This window comes from Typopeltis vanoorti, chromosome 13 (assembly GCF_054136105.1).
Source record: "Typopeltis vanoorti isolate ZY-2024b chromosome 13, IOZ_Tvanoo_1.0, whole genome shotgun sequence".
NCBI classification, from domain to species: Eukaryota; Metazoa; Arthropoda; class Arachnida; order Uropygi; family Thelyphonidae; genus Typopeltis; species Typopeltis vanoorti.
This window is the reverse complement of record NC_143561.1, coordinates 115,320,953-115,348,007: the sequence shown is the minus strand read 5'-3', so window position 1 is coordinate 115,348,007 and position 27,055 is coordinate 115,320,953. Positions and strand designations below refer to the sequence as shown.

The following is a 27,055-nucleotide window of genomic DNA, read 5'->3' as shown; positions in this document are numbered from 1 at the left end:
ACATGGCTTGTTAAACTTATTAGTCTATATTCTGAACATTCAAAAGTTCTTGGAATTTTGGGAATAGTGACAAAGATGGATTTCCTTAGATCATCAAGGATGTTTCCTGAATCATAGATGTTATTAAAAAGAACCTCTTTAGGTCATTAAGTGTGTTTTCATTTACTTTCTTTAACAATTCAATAGAGATCTGATCAGGGCCTGGTGTTTTACCTGTTTTCATTTGACTTAGAGCGTATTCTCTTTCTTCATATGTAATTGGTTCACCATCTATATTTTGTATATCTGATGCATCTGTGCGATCAGAGTCAAACAGTTCTTTTCCATATTCTTTCCATCTTTTTATGATATTTTGTGTCTCTAGTAGCATTTTTCCATTTTGATCTTTTATACAAGGATTATGGTTGAAATTTTTCTTTTCATTTGTCAGGGCTTGGATTGATTTATGCATTTCTTTACTATTGTGTTTCTTGTCCATTTCCTCTATTTCTTTACATTTTTCATTTAGCCACTTGTCTTTAGCCTTCCTGCATTCATTATTTTTAAATGTATAATGTATATAATGTATTAAAATGTATATAAAAATTCAAAACAAACAAACAAAAACAGTAATTAAACTGCTTTACATTATTATTAAATCTTTATTTATTCTAATGGTTATATGGACGAGAACTTATAATTACAACGAAATCTGTACAGCTTAAAAGCAAAGAAAACTGGATGTGTGATACATAATTATGCATTCGTTTCCTTTTGTACACAAACGGCTACAAACTTTATAGGTTTCCTAAAAGACGAGACACAGGTATGCCTGTGGTCGTACTCCTGAAAAACATTTCCTCAACAACCACCGAGGAGATGCTTCGTAACGAAGGTAATACTAAGAGTGTCCTACCAAATGTGCCTGGAACCTGAGCACGGGATCTTGCCATGTACTGCTCCATTGCTGTCTGAGCTTGTTCTAGCATAGTCTCCACTTGGGAAGGTGATGTAATCACTTTACTGCAATCTGGAATTAAGATCCAAATATTAAGATCAACAAAGCAAAACAAAATGTCAAAATAACTATTTTAAAACATGTACAGCTCAGATAAAAAAAAATATTTAAAAAAAGTAAAAGCGAACAAGTTCGTTTGGATTATATTGGCTTGGATTATGTTGTTGGCTTGGATCTCTATTATTCTATTGACTTCTATATCAAGCTGTTGTTGCAACTTAGCACATTTCGCTGTGTACACATCAGTAAATGCCTCAATGTTTTGTTCTGTGACATCTATTAGCGTTATGTACCTTAGAATGGAAAAATGACCAGAGAAATCTCTCCAGCAAACAACAGAATAAATGGGTGTTGCTCATCATCTAGCCGTGAAAACATGGTTTCCATGGGTTGATTCCATACAGTAATGCATCAAATAGTCAGAAATGCTGGTAGATCTATGTTAATCGCATCTGATAGGAAACACTATATTTTCTTTGCTGATAAAGCTGCATTAATACAGCTATGTGAAAAAAATTATGAAGACGGGAGATTATTATTATTATTATTACGTGACACCTCCAAGGATGGGTCAGTGAGGGAGAGACTAGTTCAAAGAATGGATTTACTGGAATATGAACCCCTCAGTTTCGTTTCAAGTTGATCCACACCAGTGACTGTTATCGCATCCTTTTTTCTTAATAGAGAAACTGTTTCCAACAGCTGTTTATTTTCATGCAAATATGCTCTATCGCTCGAGTGGATCTTATTTGCATTCCTCCTACCTCTACACAGCAAATGAAACTGAATTCCGCAAACTAAACACAACACCGTGAATGGGTGAGGAGGAATCACTTGTTTGTTGTAAAAGTTAGCTACTTTCTTTGAGTGAAAATCGTGGTTCTATCCCTGTTAACTTACGACGTGTCATTTTGATACGGGCAGTAATTCTCCCTTCTATGCTGTTTTTATGCAATATTAGAGATTGCTGAAAAACAAATGCTGCGAGGTCAAATTAATTATTTATGTCTGTTAATTGGGTGGGTTCTTCTGGCCGGTTTACCTATTTTACGGAATGAAATAAAAAAACAGAGTTCAGTAGAAAATGTTGGCCGAGTGGGTAGCGTATCCGCTCTGCAATCGGCTGCGGGTTCGAATTTCGTCGTGAGCATGGATGATTGTGATTGTCTTTAGGTGGGAGATGAATTTCATCCCTCGCTGTGAGAACACAACCCTACTTATTGGAGTCCCGAAGTGGCATCAAAAAGTTCCATCTTTGGTCTCTAGATTAGGGTTACCGCATCTAGACACCACGCTAAAATTAATAGAAAAATACAGAAAAGCTTATCCTTAGCTCACATAGCACTAATGCACTATACGTTTACAATCTTTATAGTAAACGGGATTCAAACGAAAGTCTTCCTATCAAAGAGCATCATTCTTACCAACTGAGGATTGATATCGTTCTGCCAATAGATGAAGTAATAAATATTAGGCGAATAAAATACTACTATGGCACTGGAATCATGAAAACGTGACATCTCGTCCAGCTAAATCACTTTATTTATTTATTATTACGTGATCTCTCCAGGTAGTCCAAAGACTCATCGAGGGAGCGCACCTACTTTACAACTTACTACTTTCCACCAACTACAACGAACCGCAACTACCAACGCCATCATCATCTACACCGATGCCATCTACCGCCCACCACCACTAGTATTTTCACAGATTATCACAAACATCCATGCCCATGGTGGGATTCGAACCCGCAACCTTTTGGCTGAAGAGTGAGTACGGTAACCACTCGGCCATCCAGGCCGGCAATTTGTGAAAACTCATTGAAAATTCAATTGAAAACAGTTAATCAAAAGGCAGTTTATCGAATAGCAATTCGCAACTCATGGAGCAACAATTGACTTCGAAAAGCCAGTTCATCGAATAAAGAATTCACCGAACAATGATTTGTCGAACGACAATTCATCGCACCGTGAAAGCAATTGATCGAAGAAAACAGTTCAATGATAATATTCGATGAATTCCTTCCATAATTCACAAAACAGTTACTTTCTTGTTAAACATTATTTTTAAAATTTTGGTAACATCACCAAAGGTGCAGATAACATAGTAGGAGATCATCAAGACTTTAATATTTATTTTCTTGTACTCTACTTCAGAAGATTATTCTCTGATGTGTACGTGTTGATTTATAGGCTAGACCGTGATTTATCATGAAATATCAACTTGTTTTACAAATTGATCGAAACTATATTAAACAAATTTTAATATAGATCATAACAGAAAATAAATAAACAGTTCTATCCTACCAGAGTGTAATAATAATAATAATAATAATAATAATAAGCTAATGCCTTTTGTTCACTTATAGGGAGTAGGCGATGCCTTTTACCTTATCTAGCTTTTGGAGAGTGAGTGAGTAGTTTTAATCTCCACAGGTAGCCAATCAGAGAAAGCTGGCCCATGACTATCACTAATTATAGGCGGCAACCGATGAAGAGACCGGAAAGCACGTGCTGCCATCTCTTGGTACCTAACCCTAACAAGACATGTTACTATCTGAAATAACGTGGGTTCTACAGTCGATTTTCTTGAGTTAACGGGACGAAAAACCCGAGTTTTCGTGAGAAAAAGCCCGCTCACCTTTGCCAGAGATAGACTTACTCAGTTCGGTCGAAGAAAGGCTTAGAAAACTTTCCTTCATTCGGCAACCAGACTTGAACTATAAGTCTATTTTCGGGCGATCTGGCGCAGAGGATGCAAGCATCGCTTCAACTGAGCTACACAGGCTTCAGAGTATAATATCAATTCGAAAAAAAAAAAAAAAAAAAAAAATGAACTGATTGTAACCAAAATTGAACAGCGCAGAGTTATTGCAATAACTCTGCTCTGTAAAAATAGCCAGATTGAAAATTGGAACGGCTGAACAAATTTTTATAAGGATTTCATTGATCAGACGAATAGACGACACAGAATAGGGTGTTAAACTGAGAGGGACGCCATGAAAATATGACTTCACATTCAAATTATCAATCAAACAAAATAGAAATCCACAACTTCAGAATGCAGGTTGAAATAGAGATGATACCCTTTTGATTCGGAATGATATCGTGTCTATTACATATTAAATCCCCCTCTGGAACGTGAGGAACCTAAATTTATGAGTTCAACTGAAGTTCAGTGAACTAGCCGCATGGAGATATATGGCGTGAATTTAACTGTCTTTTTCATTCTACAGGTCGGTCCATCAGTTCCCTCGATTGACCATATAAATGGTGCTCCTACATATCTCTGGATTCCAGTTACCGCCGACTGGCTTGCTTTTCCTTGCGGCGAAAACGTTCTGTAAATTTCCAACTGCATTAAGGAGAAAATTGGAAACTGCGTTGTACTTCGAAATAAATGAGCAAAAGCGCAGGCAATTGTAAAACTAGTATTACAAATGAATTGAAGGGATGAATTTTGCTATGGATATCCTATGCTTTTTTTTTTTTTTTTTTGCGTGAGGGTACAAGAAATGAAATACCCAAAGCATGCTCTGTCTACTATTGCTTCATCGCTAAGAATACAGAGGTTGAATTTAAAGAAAAGGAAAGAATGTGTTATAATAAGCATACCTTTGCGACATAAGATGATCGTTTCCAAAAGAGTGCGCTCCACTGGATCGAGTTGTAATGACTGGCATTGGGTGATCGCCGCTTGGATTCGTCTCCTCACTGATTCTTGATCTATCTGTAGTGTGTAATAATATTCAAATGATGATAGATAAGTGCTATCTGCTTATATAGTTATCATTTATAAATTATTTAGTGTATTATTTTTTCTAGTATTGGAGAACAGGGAATACAATATGAAACGCAACCAGTGTTATACAATATAATGAACAAAGTATAGAAAATAAAATGAGATATATTTTGCACATTAATTATGTAAAAGTCGTAAGTTTATTCACAATGATATCTAAAGACGATTCAGCTGCCACTTCAGCTTTGGCGACCTAAAGTATCCTCATTGATTCATTAAATCAGCAATCTTCTACCATTTCTTACCATCTCTAATTTACACGGTATGTTGGAGGAGAAGATAAACCAATGGTCAATTAACATTGATTATTGTAGGGTCTCAACTCCATTAGACATGCTCCATTGGTTGCATAATTATCGGAGACTAAATGCACTTATTTGACATGTAACGTTTGTATATCCCACAGGTACAGTACCTTATTAAAATAATTTGTTATTGTTAGTTGAAATTTACTTCTGTTTTGTAAATGCGTGTGCCTCCAGACCAGTGGCACAGTGCAACAGTATTGTGCATCAGTGTTACAGTAGCGGACAATATTCACTACATTCATTGGTTTTGGTTTAATATTTTTGGTTTTGATGTTCTGATCTGTTAACTGTCTCTACAATGTTTACTGATAGTGTTGTGCGTTTAATAGTGTAAACAAGTTGACATTCGCGGTGGGTTATTCATTTTGTGTAGCTATAAAATAAATACATCTTGAAGAAAACTTTCAAAAATATGTACTTTTTCTCAGAATACATCCATGACTCAAAGACAAATTGCCAATGAATGCAGTGATGGTTTGGGTACTATTAATGCGATTTTAAGGGATTTAGGTTACGGAAACAGGTACCTTTTCACCTGACAGAAAAGGAAGTGGGCGAAAAAGAAAAATCTCTTACTTAAGATCGTTTACTAGTTAAGAAAAACAAAATGAATCTAAGATTGTCTACTGTAGACTTAGAGAATTGGCAGCTAGAGGAATTAATGTTTCTGACATGACATGACAGTTCGTTGAAGATTGTTGGAAGCAAGAAGAACTGACTAACCACAGAACAAAAAAGAAACAAAACTGTTGACGAAAAAGAAGCTCCAGTAGGCAAAAGTGTACAAAGGTTGGATTGTTGATCATATTCTCAAATGAGGGCCATTTCTTTGTCCAAAAAAATGGAAATTCTTTGTACCCTATGTTCGCAAATCAGCGGCTGAGGAGACTTCCCCTACCCACCTTCAACAAGCTCCTAAACAAACACCCAGCTAAAAAGATGTTCTGGGCACATATTCGCAATCTGTCCTCATAATCTAAATCTCATAATCCATATATAATCTTTGTAACTCTTCTTTGCACCCTTTCCACAGTTTCTTTATCCCCTTGGAACCCAGGAGACCAAATCTGCGCACAATAATCCAGGTGTGTGGTCTTATCAAAGCCTTATAAAGAGGCAAAATGACATCGTTATCCTTACACGACAAGGTTCGCTTCAACATAGCAATTATCTTCTGAGTTGTATTTGCAACTTTTGCTATGTGACCTTTGAACTTTAAATTCTTATCCGCCAATACACCAAGATCCCTTGCCTCTTCAGTTTCTTGTAGCATAAAATGCCGCTGGAACTCTAATCACGCCGAAGTGCATAGCTTTACGATTCACGGACAATTCATCGCGTAGACAATTATATAACGGTTGCGGTTATAATTTTATAAATATTAATAACCCATCAACAGAATCTGTAGTATCAAAGTAAGAAAGAATATTTATACCAATTTAAGACGAAACAGAAATTAGGAAACTCACCAATCAATAAAATATTACTTTCACTGTATAAGAATAAAAAATATTATGAAAATCTAAATAAATAATGCATAGATCTCTCCCTCTTTTACTTTCACGGTGTCGAGGGTTTCTATTCCTTATAACCGCAACCGTTATACGAGGATAAGGTGGTTGGCTTATGCCTCCCAGTGTACCCCTTGTCTGCAGAAGCGTTACGTTCTCAAGGCCGGTTTGCCTGCTTGCGGGAGGAAAAATCCCATATAAACTGAGAAGAAAAACCCTGCAGTCCTCACCACCGGCAAACTTGGCTATGTCTGAGAAAGATCCTAAGCTCCTCATGTCAGCGACGGGAATCGAACCCAAGACACTCCTTTCCCAGGCATATGGTTGTGAAGCGGCTAACAGCGCGGACTAATGCATAGATACATATATAAAAGATATTTCATATTTGACGTCCGTAGAGGCCTTATGGTCACTGCCGTACCTCACATGGTTTTGGAAATGATGTCTTCTGCTAAAATAAGTGGTAGGGTCGCAGATTCTCTTTCCACACAAAGTTTGAAAAGGGAATCTGCGTAGGACAATCACAAACATCCATGCCCATGGCGGGATTCGAACCCCATGCAATATCATTTCAGTTTTCTAACGAATAACATTTTCATCGAATTTTTTCAGCAATCAATAGTTTGCGCGATGAATTTTCTTCACGATGATTTTTCCCAGCGATGAATTGTCCGGACACGTAACTTTACACTTACTAACATTAAACCGATAGCCATTTTCGTTTGCCCAAATTTCCAGTCTATTCAAATCATTTTGTGATTGCTGAATATCAGTAGCATCCCTGATTGCCCTGCCTATCTTGACATCATTGGCAAACAATCGCACATCTTATGTTAGACCCTACCTGATGTCATTAATGTATAGATTGAACAGTAATGGCCCAAGAACGAACCCAGAGGTACATACACCACTGGTCACCTTAAATCTGGCAGATTCACACCGACTGTATACCAATTTTGAATATCTGTCTCTCAACCATCCCCTGATCCAAGGCAAGAGATTATATTCCAATACCATATTCTCCAGTTTATGCAACAGCCTTTCGTGTGGAATCCTATCAAATGCCTTAGAAAAATCCAACATTATCATAGTGTATCCATTCCCTTTATCCAACTCGGCCGTAACATTGTTATAAAATATGAGCAAATTGCTAAAACATGACCTTCGTTTAGTAAACCCATGCTGTTCCTTGTAGAGTATAGCATGTTTGTCTGCCCATTTCGGTATGCGAGTTCTTACCAACTTCTCGAAAATCTTCACTACCACACCAGTGATACTGACAGGTTGGTAGTTAGACATATCAGTTTTTGCACCACCCTTGTGCAATGGAACTATCATACATTCCTTCCATTCCTGTGGTATCATTCCTGAGCTGAGACTCAAGTTATATAAATGTGTGAAAGGCCTAGCCAATCCGGCTGAACATTCCTTTAGCAAACGGACTGATATTCCATCTGTCCCTGTAGACAAATTCTTATCCAGGTTATGCAACAGCTCTTCGACTTCATTTTCATAAACCTCTAACTCTTAGCAAAGTGAGCACTCATTAACTGAACAATCTCCTTAGCTTCCGACACTCATGTACCATCTGCATTCAATAAAGTTATTCTTCCACATTTCATTCTCTCTTTTGCTTGGGGCATGATAATAAAATTCTTTTGGATTTCCTTTAGCTTGAATGGCCAATTTCTTTTCATATTTCGTTTTAGCTTTCTTCACAATATTAGTTACTTTTCTGGCCTGAGCTTTATATATTTCATAACTCCTCTCGCTCTTATTCTCACGATAGTCTTTCCACATCATCTTCTTCTTGTAGATCTCTTGCTTAATAAGGTTGCACATGCATTTCACTCCCAGCCTATTTATTCTTCGAACACTAGGGATACATGGAGATACCGCCTCATTCAAGCACTTTTTCAAAGATTCCCATGCATCGCTGACATTTTTCCCATTCAGTAACTGATACCATGGGACCAAAGATAGTGTTATCCTAAGCTGATCATAATTACGTATAATTGCGTATGTATATATATATATATATATATATATATATATATATATATTGAATCACAATAGATTGATGATATCATCAGATTTGCTATATATATATATATATATATACCCAATCCATTTCCACTTCAGATATTTCACTCTTCCTATGATGTCAGACACTTTGGTTTGATTTCTTATCCACATATTCCTTTTATGATCCAGTCTTGTGATACCAAGCATACTGTTGTTTTTACTTTTTGAATTTCCTGTGCATTCAGTGTCCATGTTTCACAGCCATATGTCAATATAGGAAGAATACATTGGTTTAAAACTTTTCTCTTCAGGCCTAATGCTAGTTGGCTTTTGAATATTGAATGGAATTTTCCAAATGCTTTCCACCCAAGCACCGTGCGTCTTTTAATTTCATCCTTATTTAGTTTCATTGATATCTGTTCTAAGTAATGATCCACTTGTTTATTTTCGCCATTATTGATTTTTATTATTTCTGGTTTGACATAGCTATTGAACATAACTTGGATCTTCTTTAGTTTTATCTTTATTCCAGCTGTTTTGCTAGCAATTTGGAGTCTTGGATATGAGTCTGTAATTCATTAGCAGTTGAAGTAAAGATAACTATGTCATCTGCAAAGCGTAAATGGCTTAAATAGCTTCCATTTCATTTATCTTCAGACCTTTCCTTTCCCAATCAAGAAGTTTGAATATTTCTTCTAGGTATGCTGTGAATAATTTCGGAGATATTGTGTCACCCTGTCTTATACCTCTCTGTATTTTCACAGCAGAGATGTTTCCATTGAAATGAATTGCTGCTGTGGCATTGGTGTATGCTGATTTGATGGTCCTGACGTATGGCTCCTCTACTTGTTGGTTTCGTAGTGCTTTAAGTATTGCACAAGTTTAAATGAATCAAAAGCTTTCTTATAGTCATAAAACCAAGACATAGTGGTAATAGATATTCATTACACCGTTCAATAATCTGTTGTCCAACTTGAATATGGTCCATTGTACTAAATTCACTTCGAAAGCCTGCCTGTTCTTTTGGTTGTGCTAGGTCCAGAGTTGCACAAAGCCTATGAGCTAAGACTTTTGTAAATACTTTGTAAACCACTGATAGTAGACTGATAGGCCGGTAGTTCGCCAAGTCTTCTACCTCACCTTTTTTATGCAGCAGTAGGATAGCCTTCTTCCATGTTTTTGGTACATAATTTTTCTTCAGGTATAAAGTAAATGGTTTTGCTGAGAGTTTGTAAATCATTTCTCAACCTGCTTTTAGGAGTTCAGCTATAACTTCATTCTCACCTGCAGCTTTTCCATTTTGCAAGCTTTGGATGCACCGCATAACATCTGGTAGAATCTGTGGTACTTCAGCTATTTCGTAGTTGTCTTCTTCATTTAATTCATCATCATGATATAATACTGAGTAAAATTCTTCAATTCTTTTTGCAATAGCATTTTTTGAGACTACGGTTGGTTTCAATTGTTTATAGTTTCTTCAGAAATTTTGTCTTGTTTCTGTTCGGTGGCACGAGCTATTTCAAGTGAGTATTGTAAAAGATTTGGGATAATAATTTCATTACTTTCTGATGGATCAGCATTGTCATCTATAATAAGATTTCTAAATCTATTGTTTAGTTCAAGTTGGAATATATCTTTTTTAATGTTGTATACATCTATGTTTTGCTTTGATCTTCGAAACATTTTCTTCTTTCTTTTTGGCAATTTATTTGAATCTGTTTATTATCAGTATAATGTAATGCATACTAAGGCAAGTGATTTGAAGTGATTAGACTATAAAAGGTAAAAAACTTTCTATATTTTTCTCTCATCCTGCGATTTTTATTAAGAAGGTCAAGCACCTTTGGACTACTTGTATTTGAGATATATATGACTTCTGCATTTCTTCAACCTTGGTATCTCTCCCCGGTCTGGCTCCCACTGAAGAAACCTCAATAAAGGTCGAAACTGGTCTGGGTAGTGGCCTTCCCATTATGCATTACGTTATATACGCCTGAAGGGGGTGTTTTGCATTATGGTCAGTGGCGGCTCGTGACTTGAAATCGTGGGGGTGCTGCAACTTTCGAAATATACATACACACTGTAAGTACAGTGTATACGTGTTTGGATAAAATATCAAAATTATGGTAAAAATTTAAAAAAAAATAAACATGAAAAAATATTGTTTATTATCGATAAAATTATACAGTTTAGTATAATTCAAAATTACTTAAAAATAAAATCTATTATCATAACCCCAATAATGTTCTAAAATTGCCAAATATATATTTAAAGAGACGGAGTAAACATGATACAGCACTACGAACACTCTACTACTGCTGCAAACTGCATATAAACAACAGTGAAACTGCGCGACGGACAGTGCAGCATTACGCTAATAGCTCGCATCTCACAATGACGTGCATATGCTTGAGCGCGTAGCAATATGACACTGTGGTAAATACAGTGCTGCTAGCGTCCTTCGCCCTCCTAAGTGCTACAAGATGGATTTTTATTATTTTTTATACAAAATAAGAGAATTGTATAGGATTGTTGATGAAAAATTAAATATTACAAGCAAATATAAATAAATTAATAAATATGTTTATATATCGAGAAAAATTGGAGGTGCTGCAGTTCCGCAGTGCCTGTGCACGAGCCGCCCCTGATTATGGTATACAGACTAAGGCAAGTGATATGAAATCATTAGCCTCTATATACAAGTAGCCCAGACGTGAATATATTTCACGCACAAAACTTTATTTTGTTTACTTGGGAAAAGGATTAAACCAAGTATAAAAAATTTCTTAGCATCTTTAACACACACACACACACACGCGCACACACACACACACACACACACACACACACATATATATATATATATATATATATATATATATATATATATATATATATATATATATATATATATATATATATGGGAATAAATTTTTAACTTGGGTATATTGTATATTAGGATAACCAAGCAATTTTATATGCTTGGTTATTTTAGCTCCTAATCCCAAGTATGCAAACAATTAAGTTTGCGCCTGAAACAAAGTTCAAGTCTAAAGATGGTACAACACCAGGGCAACTCATTGTAAAGGTGGTTAAAGCTTTGATCACTATTCTTAGTATTTTCCCATAATGTAAAGCACATCTCACTAGAAGATGTATACTGCAATGCATTATGGGTGGGGTCACTACCCAGACCGGTTTCGACCTTTTTTGAGGTCTCCTCAGTGAGTAGCTAGACCCTAAATACCAAGGTTTTAGTAATACAAAGCCTTATCAACTTTACCTATATAAGTTGCAACAAGGTGTATTAAGTTTTAATAAAAATCTCTGGAGGAGATATTGATGGGAATAAATTTTTAACTTGGTGTTGTACCATCTTTAGACTTGAACTTTGTTTCAGGCGCAAACTTAATTGTTTGCATACTTGGGATTAGGAGCTAAAATAACCAAGCATATAAAATTGCTTGGTTATCCTAATATACAATATACCCAAGTTAAAAATTTATTCCCATCAATATCTCCTCCAGAGATTTTTATTAAAACTTAATACACCTTGTTGCAACTTATATAGGTAAAGTTGATAAGGCTTTGTATTACTAAAACCTTGGTATTTAGGGTCTAGCTACTCACTGAGGAGACCTCAAAAAAGGTCGAAACCGGTCTGGGTAGTGACCCCACCCATAATGCATTGCAGTATACATCTTCTAGTGAGATGTGCTTTACATTATGGGAAAATACTAAGAATAGTGATCAAAGCTTTAACCACCTTTACAATGAGTTGCCCTGGTGTTGTACCATCTTTAGACTTGAACTTTGTTTCAGGCGCAAACTTAATTGTTTGCATACTTGGGATTAGGAGCTAAAATAACCAAGCATATAAAATTGCTTGGTTATCCTAATATATATATATATGTACCAATTTTAATTATATATATAATTATTATAATTATATAATATAATTATATAAATTATATGTACCAATATTAAATATTCCCTATCATAGTGTTCTTCTCAGATGCATTGTCTAGAAAGAACCTCCCATTTGGGTTTGAGTCGATTATGTCATTAGTCTGAGAAGTAGATACTGTATCACATTCGAGATAGCTTGTCCATTTTGACCTTGGCTGCAACAGCCGTCAAATTTTATCAATTCCATTTGTTTACGAGGAGTATTTGGCCAATGCGCTGATCAGACGTCTTGGGACTCAGCTTACTAAGTAAGGCAAATACCCATGAAAGAAAGCAGATTCTCCCGCTGCAAGAAACGAAAAAAAAAAAAAGAAAGAAAAGGAAGAAAGAAAAAAAAAGGACATATAATAACATAGGAAAGATTCATCCCTAGTCCTCGAATACTCTAATAGCACTGGAAGGAATGAGCAAGAAGTAAACAACCAAATAAACAAAGAAAAATAGGGTACCGTCTACCGATAATAGATATATATTACATAAGGAAGGCATAGTCCGGCCAGGTACTTCGGGTTTGCCAATCCAGTACTCAATCAAATTTACAGAGCGCTTGTAGCCGAAAATCACTACTGCACTATAAATTAAAAATTATACACCTTATAATGAACGCCATTGTAAGATGAAATTAATGAATTACGTGAATAAGGGAATCCCCGGCGTTTGTAGTTCTGATGCATGTGATCTCTGCTATCAGCGCAGTCACTCTACACCCCAAGCGCATTTCCTTCCCTCGCATCGCCCGCGCCTGTGTACACAGCCAATGAAACATTAATTTAATGCGCGAAAAACTTGGCCGTTTTAAACGAGCGCAAGATTTTGCGTTTGTAAGCTTTTTTTTGTGCTTCTTATCAATACCTTTGAAATAAAACATATGAATAAGCGTATATTTACTAATATTCATGATGCGCCGAAAAACGCAGGAAGCAAAATTTGTGAACCAACATCAATGTGTGATTTTTTCCATTAAAATATAAAAAATAACAAAAAGAAATAATAAATAATAAAAAGTAAATAAGTAAATACGTTTCTTTTAAGATAAAAAAAATATCTACTTAGTCTTAGAAGGCCTCCCCCCCCCCAAAAAAAAAAAAAAAATCTTGACTCTCATCTTTAAAATGCCATCCCCGAACGGGAATTCTTATGCGTAATATAATGAGAATATATCATAGGAATTTTTTTTTTAATATTAAAAAAAAAACGCCATAGCGAAACTGTAAGCATACTGCAGCAATATAGCTCATACAGTACTTAAGTTATAATTTGGCAATTCGAATCGAAAGAGGTATAATGACTTCCGTTAAATCAAGTATGAATGCACTAGGTATTTTACCTGAAATAAAATCACGTATACTGTACACTAGTTTCGCTTCAGTTTGTAAATTTGTAGGACAGTATGCCAGACGATACCATCCCCTTAAATAAACGTTGTAGAAGTTTCCAATAGAAGATGCACAATAGAATTACAATCTGCTATGGGTTAGAAATTTCACGCGCATTTCTAAACTATAACCATGTTATAGTTTTCTGATTTCTAAATGCGAATGATCCCTGAAATTTTAACACGAATTATTTGCTTATCATATAATTCAACGAAGTTATAAGAACTATCCGTTATTATTTTATAACTAAGTAAAGACGATTGAAAACTTACGAAAATACAAACCTTCGGCTTGAATTTTTGAAGCAACAACCTTCTCAATACCTGACTTATGTTTGAAGGTTATGTGTTTCTTCCAATTGAATTCTCGATCGGTGTTTAAATCGTAATTACTGAGGAAAGCTATGTTAAACATACCAAGCAATTTTATAAGCTAGGTTTTTAATCCTTTTTCCCAAGTAAGCAAACAGATAAGTAAGTCAAGCTTGCGGCTGCAAGTAGTGCAACACTAGGCAACTCGTTGTAAAGGTGGAGTAAGCTCTGATCACTTTCCTTAGAATTTTCCCTAATGCAAAGCACATTTCCTTGCAGAGATGTATGATGCTATTCATTAAGGTAATGGTCACTACCCAGACCGGTTTCGACCTTTATTGAGGTCCCATAAGTGGGAGCCAGACCTAAAAAATGCCAAGGGTGAAGTAATCCAGAGCTTATAAATTTACCTAAACAAGTTTCCATAAGGTGCTTTGACCTCATATATATATCATCGTATATAGCCAAAAACAAAATGCAGGCTGCCAGTTCGAATTCCCTTCCCCTGATCCCGCATGAATGTTGGGGAATGTCTTGAGATAGAAAATGAATTTCATCGCCCACTGTGAGACTACGGCTTGTTTATTGGAAGGCTACAGTGCTCTAGACCTTAGCTGGCTCACGGTAATAATGCACAACAGAATTACAATCTGCTATGGCAGTGTTTCTCAAACTTCACATATCCGTGTACCCCTTCCTAAATTTTCATTATTGCAAAGTCACCCCTTATCAAAATGATCATCATCATCATCATCATACGAATCAAGGATTTAGGCCTAGTATGGCCTGTTCCGGCCTTAGAAGTCATCGTTGAATCGTTTAAGAGGACGTCCTGGTTTTCTTTTTCCTAATGGCTTGTACTTTAAGGCTTGTTTTGGTATATTTATTATTTTTATTTTATATATTTTATTTATTTATTATTATTATCAAAATGATAATAATAATAATAAATAAATAAAATAAAAAAAGCATATTTCGTTGTAAATGTCTATCTTATCTGAATTTAGATGTACATGTAAACAAAAAAAAATATGCTTTATTTTTAATAGAACAAAATTGATTCATATAATTACTTTTTTTATCAGTCGCTCGTACGCTCTTCGTGTTGTTGCTGGCTCACAGCGTACGTTCATATACGAAGCTGAACGAAGATTCACGAGAGTGATCGCCCGCGAATTTTGGAAACTATGAAGCAGTTATCACAAATTGAGTTGGAGAATTCATACATAATATATAATTTATTGAGAAATGTATACGTTTAAGATAATTCTTTTTTTCTTAATAAAGATTCCATGCATTAATGATGCATTTCCGAAAATTGTCACGTACCCCCTGAAGACCTTTCACGTACCCCCGGGGATACGCATACCACATTTTGAGAAACACTGTGATATGGGTTAGATCAGGGCTGTCCAAAGCACTGCCCGCTGGCGCCTGCGGCCCGCGATGCGATTTTGTGCGGCCCGCCTTTGGGTTTTAATTTTCACGAACGAAAAAATAAAATAACAATTTGAATCGAGTGCATATTAGGTATTTTAATTATCACTGATCGATAATCTCGATGTTAGTAATTTTATTTGGTGTTTCTACGTCAATTGGTCGATTGGTAGAGCCTCTGCTACTAATGGCTCAGCAAAAAGTTAAGCAAGTTTGAGTGCGGTTAGTAGTTGGAAGGGAATCGTTCGATGCTGTTGACACACTCTCCCTCGATGAGTCTTTGGACTCCCTGGAGGTGTGACATAATAATAATATACCCACGTGATTTTCAACACTGGTCGAGTTCATTTGTTCAGCTGTCCAGGTTGTGTCGCTGCTGCACCAAATTACTAGATGCTCATTGTGATGCGGCCCTCTGATAAATATATATATATTTTTTTAATGCAGCCCTCGGATTACCTAAGGTAGATTATCATAAAGAAAAAAAGAAAAAGTACAATCTACGTAATGAAATCCACGCAGTTATTGCAACGTACAGAACGGATAGACTATGGTATAAACATACTTTACGAGTACGAATATTACAAATAAGTGAAGTGCTAAATATAGACTCTATAAATAAAATAAAGTTATTAAAACTAAAGACTGTCTTTTATTTTAAAACTCTCGAGCTTATAGCAGCGGCACCTACCTTGACGTCGGAGTTTAAGTGCTTAGCCACAGCCAAGATGTCAACTGGCCAATAAGCTGCTTGCAGCATGAAAAGCTCCGCCCATACCTCTTCCAGAATGGTGTTTTGATCCTCCTCATTTAGTACTTGAAAGAGCTCATTGGTCCGCGCCCTACGAACGCTCACAAACAAGATATGGGCTGCAATTTCATGGAAAAGATCGTCTGCTCGAACGGAAGGACCAGTTGTGGAGGATGAAGACGCAGAAGCAGATTCTAAATTTGAAACAAAGAAATAAAATAATATTAAATAAATGAAAGCATAAGTAATATCTAATTCGGCAATTCTGAAGACAATGTTTGGTATGAACTTGGCAAAATATTGTTCTTATAAGCCGTCAACTGTTAACGCTCCAAATATAAATTGAAAAAAAAAAAAAAAAAAAATTAAATTATACTTCTTATTTAAAAATACAGTTTAAAACATCACTTCACATTAAACGAACGTAAAGGAAGTTCCGAACTACTATACCTGGCTAAATTTCAGGTAAGAAACCACACACACACACACACACATAGTATTAAAAACCATGCAGAGTTTTTAATACAGCAATCCCTCGATGCTACTAATGCGTTCTTTAAAACAGGCGCATTAATAGAAAACGCACTAATCGAATATAATAACCTATGGCAAAATGTATAATTCGTTCCTCAGATTTCTTTTTTGACCCTTAATTTTTTTTATAAAAGAATTAGAGTATGTCTTAGGGTCTAGTTAAAGGAAAGCCATGACGCTGAAAGACAATAAAGCATATTCAGAATATAAATTTATTATTCTACTTCTTAACAAAGAATTGAGCTAACGTAGTTTGGCGGTATTTTATTTCTTTTTTTCATACAACCGACGGTATTTCCCTATTGCCTCTTCTGCAAATTTTACTGCTTCTCTCTTCACCAGGGTCAGTTTCTAAGCATTGCTGCTTAAAACCTTCGATTGTACGAAAAATATTTTCAAATTGTTTCCGTGAAATCTCTTTTGGCTGACTATGAGGTGGTTAAATTTTCTTCATATTCTTCGGGATCTTCCCGCTGTGCATCTAAATTTAGCAGGTCGGAATCACTCATTTCTTCAGAATGAGATTTAATTAATTCTTTGACGTTATCATTGAAGGGGAGAAAGAACTGAAGGACGTATGAATTGGTCGCCAACACGCGAAATCACGTGCTTTATAGATAAAATTTCCCAACTATTATAAAAGCAAAATAGTTACCACTTTAAAAATTACAATGAGCATAAAAGAGAAGTTAATTTTCCGATGTGTAATAATAAACAACTCATCCTAGAAGATAGATTGATTACCCTATTATCGGAATGGATTCTCCTTTTTGTGACATGCGCAGAGTGTCGAAGGGTCTCGAATCTGTGGGTGTACTATAGCAGACGACAGAAATTTTGGCAGTAAAAATTTGGAATATAGTGTACATGGAAGTAGTATAGTGTACGATAACTTCGTAAAATGTTTTAAATCGGTAACTAAATTATTTCATTCTGGTGAGTGATTTTTTAAAATAGTTAGCCATAAAAATGTACAGATAGAAAATTTTTAAAATCTGTAGCATTTATTTTTAAGATGTATATAGGCGCACTAATCGAATTTGGGTATCGAAAAAAAATGACGCACTAATCGAAGCGCATTAATCGAGGGTTTACTGTACTGTATATACGTTTAATGCGACAATGCAACATTAACGTTTAATACGACACTTTTTAGTACCACTATTAAAAATACGTTTTGTTACATTAAAAAGAAAAAAAATCATTCACTTTAATATATACTCGAGTGTTATTAGATCTCGGTAGCTTACTCGGTATAGACGATGCTTCTTGATTTCCATCCAGACCTAACAAGTTCGAATCCGTCTAGAACACGAAGAACATTTATCAGGGCTTGAATTTTAACTGAAGGTGAGTTAACTGGTTTCTTATAGACTTGGCAATATTTACAGCCATAGCAAACAACAAGTCGTGAAAGATCACTGAATCTAAGACGAAAGGGAAGATAGGATTTAAATATTAAAAAAATGAGAATTTTCAATAGCCTTATTTATGGTTTCTTATCGGTTTATATTCTGCAAGAACGCTAACATTTATCATATAAGTTACCAATATTGCAGGATAAAAATTAAAATCTCCTTATTAGTAAGTAGAGGGGTGGGGTGTAAGAAAATCAGTCCAAGAATGAAATTTTGTTTCACTGTTTCAACTTTAGTTAGACTGTAGCTTGGAAATAAAGCAATGAGTATTAATTCTATTAATTTCATATTGCTGTAGTAGTATTTTTTTTTATTTTCGATGACATATTACTCAGAAAATAGTTATTACAATGCATATTTTAACCGTATAGTAACCTTTTTGACAATGTTTTTGGTACCACAATTCTATATTGCAGAACTGTCGTGAGCTCGATTCTAGTCGCCAAATATTATTTTTTAAGCCGGTTTTCGAGTTTGTCGATCATTAGCACAAGTAAATAAGATCTCTTCTCCACTCACGTTTTAAGCCTAGCATCTCAGAAAAAAAAAAAAAAAAAAAAAAACCAGGGTTCACGATCATCAGCTGGTGGTAGTTGTTTGTACTCTCTTACGTCCTCCCCAATACTTAAGAATCGTCGATAGCTATGAGCTCAGCTATTGGTGCCTGCATAGAGTAGAGACTGGCTGCCCACCAATTTTCAGAAATGCTTAAAGCTAAAAGAGTTCATTCAACCTGCTTAATTTGTGGGATAAAAATGGGTTAGGCGATTTGTTTTATGTTTTGTTTGTATTGTTGGCAAAATGTTAATTTTTTTTAATTTATGTAAACGAAGAAACTGAATCATTTAGTGTTTACAAGTTAGTAATACAGAGCACGAAAATTTTTCAGACCTTTCTCTAAAGAGTGACAGAATCGATTTTTATTGAAAGTAGCCTCATATGAAGCAGTTGCTCCTGTGGCCTAATGGATAAGGCATTGGCCTCTGGAGCCAAATACTGTGGGTTCAAGTCCCTCCAGGGCCGAAGCGATGTTTTAAAAGCCGCCGTAGCACAATTGGAAGAATAGCGGAACATTGCGCCCTTCGATTGGAAAAGAACTAGGTTCGATTTTCGTCGTGACGAGAGGGATCCTTATATGGGCTTTTTCACTTGAAGATGAGTTAGCCGATCTCATACGGTGGTAGCAGGGTTTTTCGCTCCCGGAAACTCGGATTTTTCATTCCACATACAGACAAATCGGCCTTCAGAACACACGCAATTTACAGACAAAAAGTACTGTTGTTGATGATGGGCGATAGATGGCGTTGATGGTAGTTGGAGAATTAAGTAGTGAGATTAGCGAAGTAGAGTAGTGTGCCCTCCCACGATGAGTCCATGGACTCCCTGGAGGTGTCACGTAATAATAATAATAATAATAATGAAAGCTCTAGTTGTCCTTATACTAAAAGGCAAGAATATAAAGACTTTATATTTGAAGGAATATCATAACGGAATATCTTTTTATCGATATTCCGTTATGAGCTATAGCATGCTGAGCCTTTGTAAAGTACATATATCGCCTCTATAAAATATAAAGAATTTTTCCTTCACTTTCTTGGTGGGAAAATATATGTATCATCTATGGTTGATTTTTTATTTTTATTTTTAATGTTTCGCATTCCAAATTCCTTAAACAAAGTGATAAGTTCATGCTTGAAGGTTACACCAGCTTTTTATCTCCTTCTGTAACTAATACGCAGCTCTTAGAAACAAGAACATTGTGTATCGAGGAACAATCACAATCTCAAGCTCAGATACATAGTTTCAAAGTTTCCCACATGTTTGAAGTCTTCAAATTTATCACTGTAAAACGGAGCGGATCATGACTGCCTTCGCACAAACTCCGGTTTCTTGAATTATCTTTTCCCCACTATTAACATTGAGAGTAGAAATTAGCTATATCAAAAGGATGATCGCACTTCAAGACGATTTTCACATAGTCTGCATCTTCGTCATCTCTGTGAATGCGAGTTCTCATTGTTCTTCATGAGATTCAAATGCGGCAGTTTCAATTCCAGAATAGTTTCAATAACTTCATTAATTTCATTTCTTGTAAACAAACCAGTAACATATTTAATAACAACACTCTAAGTCAGTCTTTGGTTATGCATAAGGCCATCTGATAATTTCTTTAATTAATTAAAGCTTCCAACATATAGGTGTGAATCGTGGACTCTATTCCAAAAAGAAGATAATAGGTTAAGGATTTTTGAAAGGAGAATAATGAGAAAAATTTATGGACCAATTAAAGAGAAGAACATATTGTTAGATTTATTAAGACACAAAGAATAGCATAGATAGGCCACTTAGAAAGGATGGAGGAAAGTAGAGAAGTTAAATATATATATATATAAATGGAAAATAGCGTAATTGGACAAAGAAGAAGAGGAAGACCTAAAAAGAAACGGTTAGATAAGGTTGAGAAAGACACTGGAATTCTTAAAGTTAAGAATTTGAAAAGCACTATATATATATATATATATATATATATATATATAGTGGTTGCGAAATATTTCGCATCGATAAACATCGTCTGTTCGTCTGACTTTTATAAACATTCAATAAATTCGTCAGAGAAATAAAGTTACAAATATATAACAAGCATAAAGAAACATAATATAACTTGAATTCTCTGGGCGTAGTATACAGTATTCCTTCATAAGGCCGAACATGGATGCGAAATATTTTATCAGTTTGTTAAAAGTTTGCTTTATTTGACTGAACAGACTTAGCTGTAGCTAAGTCTGTTCAGTCAAATTAAGTAGTCACATTAACAGTAGAGCCTCTGTAGAGGCTCTAGTGTTAAAAATCTAATAGCTATACAAGTACTTTTGCTATTTTAAATTTTCTTGAAGATAGTATTTCAAAAATAACTTTGTAATAAGCATTATTACATGCTAGAAAATCCCAAATCGAAAACGAAGATATTTTTGAACAAAAATTATTTAAGTTTTAAAATAAAAAGTAATTAAAATTAATTAACAGATAAGTTTGTTAAGTAAACTGCGCCAAGATTAAATCTCTAGCTAAATCACAATAATCAACAAATAATAAATAAAATAACACTACATCAAAACTGAGCGGACATATCAAACGTAATGTGGCGCTAATATTGTTTTATGTTTCTTTATGCTTGTTATATATTTGTAACTTTATTTCTCTGACGAATTTATTGAATGTTTATAAAAGTCAGACGAACAGACGATGTTTATCGATGAAGTCTTACGTCAGAGTGCTCTGTGGTTATTGGCTTTATTTCTAATTTTTGTATCATACTTGTGTCTAAGCACTTCGTAAAATTTTCAAGTGGAATGGTTTCAATTATAAATATACCTTCACGATGCGCGGTAAAAAAAAAAAAAAATCTTGTAAGAGGACTGATTAATTATTTGGCATGATTATTTGACTCAGACATAAGGTAAGCTGTATTAATGGATTAGACTGTAATTATTTTCTCAGACAATTTTCAAGTATTCAATCAGATATTACTTAAAATTATCAGAAAACATTATTAAATTAGAAGAGACAAGTCTTTGAACCAGTGTATATCACATATAGAGATATACATGGAGAAAACTAGTTGTTGATATAATAACTACAAATTTCGATAAAATTAGTTGAGTGGTAATCATATTAATATTAATTTCGGTGGCGGTATTATAACAAAATATGCTTATTTAAACATCTGCAGTAATCAAAATTCACACAGAACACTAGGAAAGCTCATTATGAATTTTATTTAATGCTGTACTGCTTTCGTGGCGCCATTTTCGTTTGTTTACATTATTTATATATGCAGTCTGCTCTCTTGACGCCATTTTTGTTTGTTTACATTATATATAGCGGTAAGTGGAGTGGGGGGGGGGGGCTCATTTCATGCTTTCTAGTTCTGTTTTTGAATGTATAGATCTGCTGCATGCCAATCGATATTCCGTTATGAAAAATGCCAACGAAAAAGCAATTTTACGTTATTGTTTTTAGGTAATCTTTGATTTAAAAACGATTTGATGTCTCTTGCAACTATAATATAAGTCTTACCTGTTATTACCTATAATATAAGCCTTACCTGTTATTAAACCTTAAAAAAAGCGTTTAGCATCTATTTATACATTACAATACACTATTGTTTTGATTACACAGGACAGATAAGCTATAATTTTAGTATTGTAATAAGTTTTTAAAGTCTCAGTATACCTAACAAAACTTGCATCATCTAACTATCTTAAATTGTATGCAATGAAAACTGTTCAACCCTAAACCAGCCTTATTTCAATTGACTTTGTTTGCTGATATTATTAATTTTGAGTTCAGAAAGGGGCCCTGCTTAGATTATTTTTTTATAATTTTAGAATTAAAATTAAAAAAGTAAATAAACTTAAAGAAATATAAAATTTCTGATGTACAATGCACAGGAAATATATGCTGCAAGCATATAATAATAATAATAATTAATAATAATAATAATATTTTTTTTTGTGGAATGATATTATGAAATGATTTTGGAATTTCCGAACATATTCATTGTTCTATTGAACCACTACTTTTTGATTGGTAAAGTGTGTGTGTGTGTGTGTGTGTGTGTGGAGAGAGAAAGAGATCAGCGCCTAATATGTTTAATTTGTATATATAAAAAAAATAGAGTTAAGAGTCACATTAATTGACGGATTTCACAAGAGGAGTCCGAAGCTTGCGCGTGATTCCCCTCGCACTTCTTCATTTTAATTTAATATTTTTGTTTTATTTTTTTTAATTTATAAAAAAAAGTATTTTATTTATTTATTTATATATATATTTATTTATTTATATATATATATATATATATATATATGTTAAAGATACCAAGTAATTTTATACCAAGTAATTTTAAACCTGGTTTTACTCCATTTCCCAAGTAAGCAAACAGACTAAAAGTCAAAATACTTTCTACATATATATATATATATATATATATATATATACACAACTTTCGGGAGTCAAGTTTACGTAAAAAATAGAATTGCCATATATAGTAACTTTTAAAAATCCGGTTACTCAAGCTTTAATGGACATGATATACTGCAAAACTTCCACACACTCAGTTTTAATTATACTCGATAAAAAGCTCTTTTAATAGGGTTTATCTTAATGACAAAATCAGGTTTAAACCGTTAAAAAAAGAAGAGGTCTGAAAGACATTCTCATAATAATTTTATTGTACTATGAAACCTGTGGAAAATTCATGACAAACACGCGTAATAACCACAGTAATAAGTTTTAATAAGTAAATATTTCATCCTAAGTATCATAGGACATCGTCAGTAATGGGATTGTAAGGGAATCCCATTACAATCCATTGTAATCATGCGCCCTAACTGTATGTTATTCCTGGTATTGTTTGAATTAACTATACTGACGATGTCCTATGATACTTAGGATGAAATATTTACTTATTAAAACTTATTACTGTGGTTATTACGTGTGTTTGTTTAGTTATTCTCATAATAATGTTTGCACTTTTTGCGGATGGACACACTACTAGTCTAAAAAACGTTTCCTGAGAGGCCAAAGCTTGAAGTACTTTTCAACATTGCAGGTTCCCTTCACGAGAAGTTTATTTCTAGTTCTTTCGTGTTTGTAATTCTAATATACTTGAAGAATTTACACCAAATTATATTTCACACCAAGTGAAACTATGATAACAGAAACTCGTCCAATATCCCAAGTAAATGGTATTTCGAATAGATGAAAAATATACACCTATACAGTATAAGTTCTATAAGAAAGAAGGTAAAAACAAAGCTGCCTTGTCTTTCTCTCTATCACCTATCCTTTCTTTATGCACATATTTCTGTTTAATTAGCTGTTTATTACTTGAATTCTAATAGCATGCCAGACATGGGTCGTTATCTCAATGTCGCGCGAATCACATAATGTGTTTTATTGCTGTATATAAATTGAAATATTATGAACTATCTGCTTATTTCGACTTACCCTAAACTATTTGTACATATACCAGGCCAAACATTTTGCAAAAAATAAATAGTACTTTGATATTGATTAAATATTTTCATTAAGCTGTTGCTGTTGTTTTGGAATTAAAACCGCTAAGGCTCTATGAGCCTGATTTATTTTAATGCAATGAACATAAGTGTTAGTCTTGTATTATGTCTGTTAATTGCATATGTGGTTTGCCTGTTTTGCTAGGGATGAAAAACCCTACCATCCCTGTATAGTCTTTGCGAATATTCCTTTGTCTAGAATTATGAATTGGTCACCCCATGGAAGGAATAAAAGAAGACCAAGGGCTACGCTCAGAGGGAGTTGCTGACAAATATAAACGCCTGCAACAAATAAACTAAACCAGCTAATCATTGTGTTATTATAAAACGATACTCACCTGAAAGGTTAACTACATTCTCACAAATGCATTCTGCAGTTCAATTATGAATTACACTAATCTTATTTCTGAGTTGTCAACTCTGAGTGTTCCTTATAGGAAATATAGATGGGACCAACCACTTCATTTAAAGTCGAATCACTCATCTTAATTCCACTTACTATTCTCTTTTGTCCATTTTAAACATGTTGCACTCATTTTTTTTTTTTTTTTTTTACAAAATGAGTATTTATTTATTTATTTTAATTTACCTAATAGAATGACAGAAATTTCAGTATTAGCGCTATATTAACATTCTAACGATATATAGTTCTCATTTGTTAAAATCAATTTTACGCTCTCTGCATTGTTTGGATTCTAAATTCGATTCGCAAAGGTTTTTTTTTTTTACTGATCACACGAAATATATTTGCATTTTATTTAACGATAAAATTGCTATACTAACTCAATCCGTACCTCTTAGTTTACCTGCAGCAGGAGTAGCGGGTGCAATTGCTGAACAAGGAAAGTACTGACTCTGAGGGTTGATCTCGAGCGTTCTTTGAGGAATAACTCTGCGAAATGCGCTATACGATGTGTGCTCGACTCCATCACTACTTGCAATTATAGCACTGTGTCTGTCTATATCTGCAGTTCCTACGTGGTTGGAACGCTGAGATCCAGTGCAAAATGCTGACGGAAGAAGAAACGGCTGGGGAATAAAATAGGGAGGAGACATCATAGTATTTCCATTGGATAGCGAAGTTATTCTGTAAATCCCTTGCGATATTGACAGAGGAGGCGAATCTCTGATCGTTTTTTCTTTATTTACCCTCACTGATTCGGAACTGCTGGGTTTCGTTTTTTTGTTTTTTCTTGGTCCACGCTCCTCTTGTACAGCTAAAACAACAGACAAGTGTAAAGTGAGTATTAATATTATAAGGTAAAAGTGAAACAGTGATATAAATATTACATAACTGGAAGAAACACGGGATAAGCAGAAAAGAAAGCAAAACCTTTAGTATGCATCGGACATCAGACACTTCATCAATCTACAAGAAAAGCGCACACGCAAACACACACAATTTTTAATTGTCTAACTAATTTTTTTCTTCTGCTATGTGGTAGATCTCCCTCACACACACGTATATGAAAATATAGAAAGTGAACCTGTATTAAAAAAAACTTTATATTGTATATAGCACGCAATTTTTTTTCACTACGCGAACAGAACCGTACATGTTTTTTTTTTATTTTATAGAAAAATATATTATAAAATATGCATCATTAATATTCTTGAATTCTAATTCCCCCCCCCCCCACCGCCCTGCTTCACCGCAAAAAACTACCTACTGATGTTATTCGCCTAGAGTAAAATCGATTGGCATTATTCATGGAATGCTTACGAAGTGATCCTTAAACAAGTAAAGGTAAAGATGTCTCATTAAATATGTGCGAGCCAAGAAGTTACGAAAAATTAACAAGTTGTTTTGAAATTTTGGCCGAAGCAACTGCAGCTATAAATGGCCAGCGTATTAAAACTGTAAATTGCATTCGTTTTTCTGTTTTGAATGATGAAAAATCTGAGTTTCCGGAAAACATTTCCACTTCCGTTTGCGACCATCTAACCGATAACCGACTTTCAGTTGCAAGAGCCTTGTAGATCTTCGCCTCCTGAGGTACGACAGCTCCGAAAATTAACAACTAACCTCTGGCAAGTAGCTTGTATAGAAAATTTCAACTGCAGCTAGTTATTCGAGTCACTTTGACAGTGTCGATTCTTGGAATATAGTATGGTCGATATCATTTAGTTCAAATGACTGTCATTATTTTGAGCTGCGTTAGGAGCGAACCGTCTACCCACCCCTCCTCCTCTTACTAAAAGCTTCTTGAATGCTTATTGGCTCACTCTTAATAAACAGAAGCAGTGATGAGCGCTCTCCGCTTCCCCCGCTCACATTTATGAGAATATCGTATGGTAATTCTCACCTAAAAAAGCAATTCTCCTACTCATTGTGATGATGATCATAATACCTTGTTTTTTTTTTTTAAGTTCGTACTTACATGAAAAATAAATAAATAAAAACATTGAACAATTTCAGTATAAATTGGTTTGTTGCAACCGCAGTTAACCGCCAGCTAAACAGCTGACAAGACAAAGCCCGAGAAAGAAGTGTTTCCCCTTGCCCCTTTTTTGGACAGCTCTGGGTTCCGTCTCAACTC

General features: G+C 34.7%; 1 protein-coding gene across 1 annotated transcript in view; it reads right to left on the bottom strand.

The window, feature by feature from the left end:
* Positions 1-776: 776 nt before the first annotated feature.
* LOC150100484 (nuclear receptor subfamily 2 group E member 1-like) overlaps positions 777-27,055 on the bottom strand; it is a 71,113-nt gene continuing 44,834 nt past the window's right edge. The window contains exons 4-7 of the mRNA XM_090402665.1: positions 25,322-25,732; positions 16,427-16,680; positions 4,612-4,726; positions 777-1,009 (exon numbers count right to left, since the gene is read on the bottom strand). Coding sequence (XP_090258791.1) covers positions 777-1,009; positions 4,612-4,726; positions 16,427-16,680; positions 25,322-25,732 — 1,013 coding nt within the window. The remainder of the gene's footprint in view (positions 1,010-4,611; positions 4,727-16,426; positions 16,681-25,321; positions 25,733-27,055) is intronic.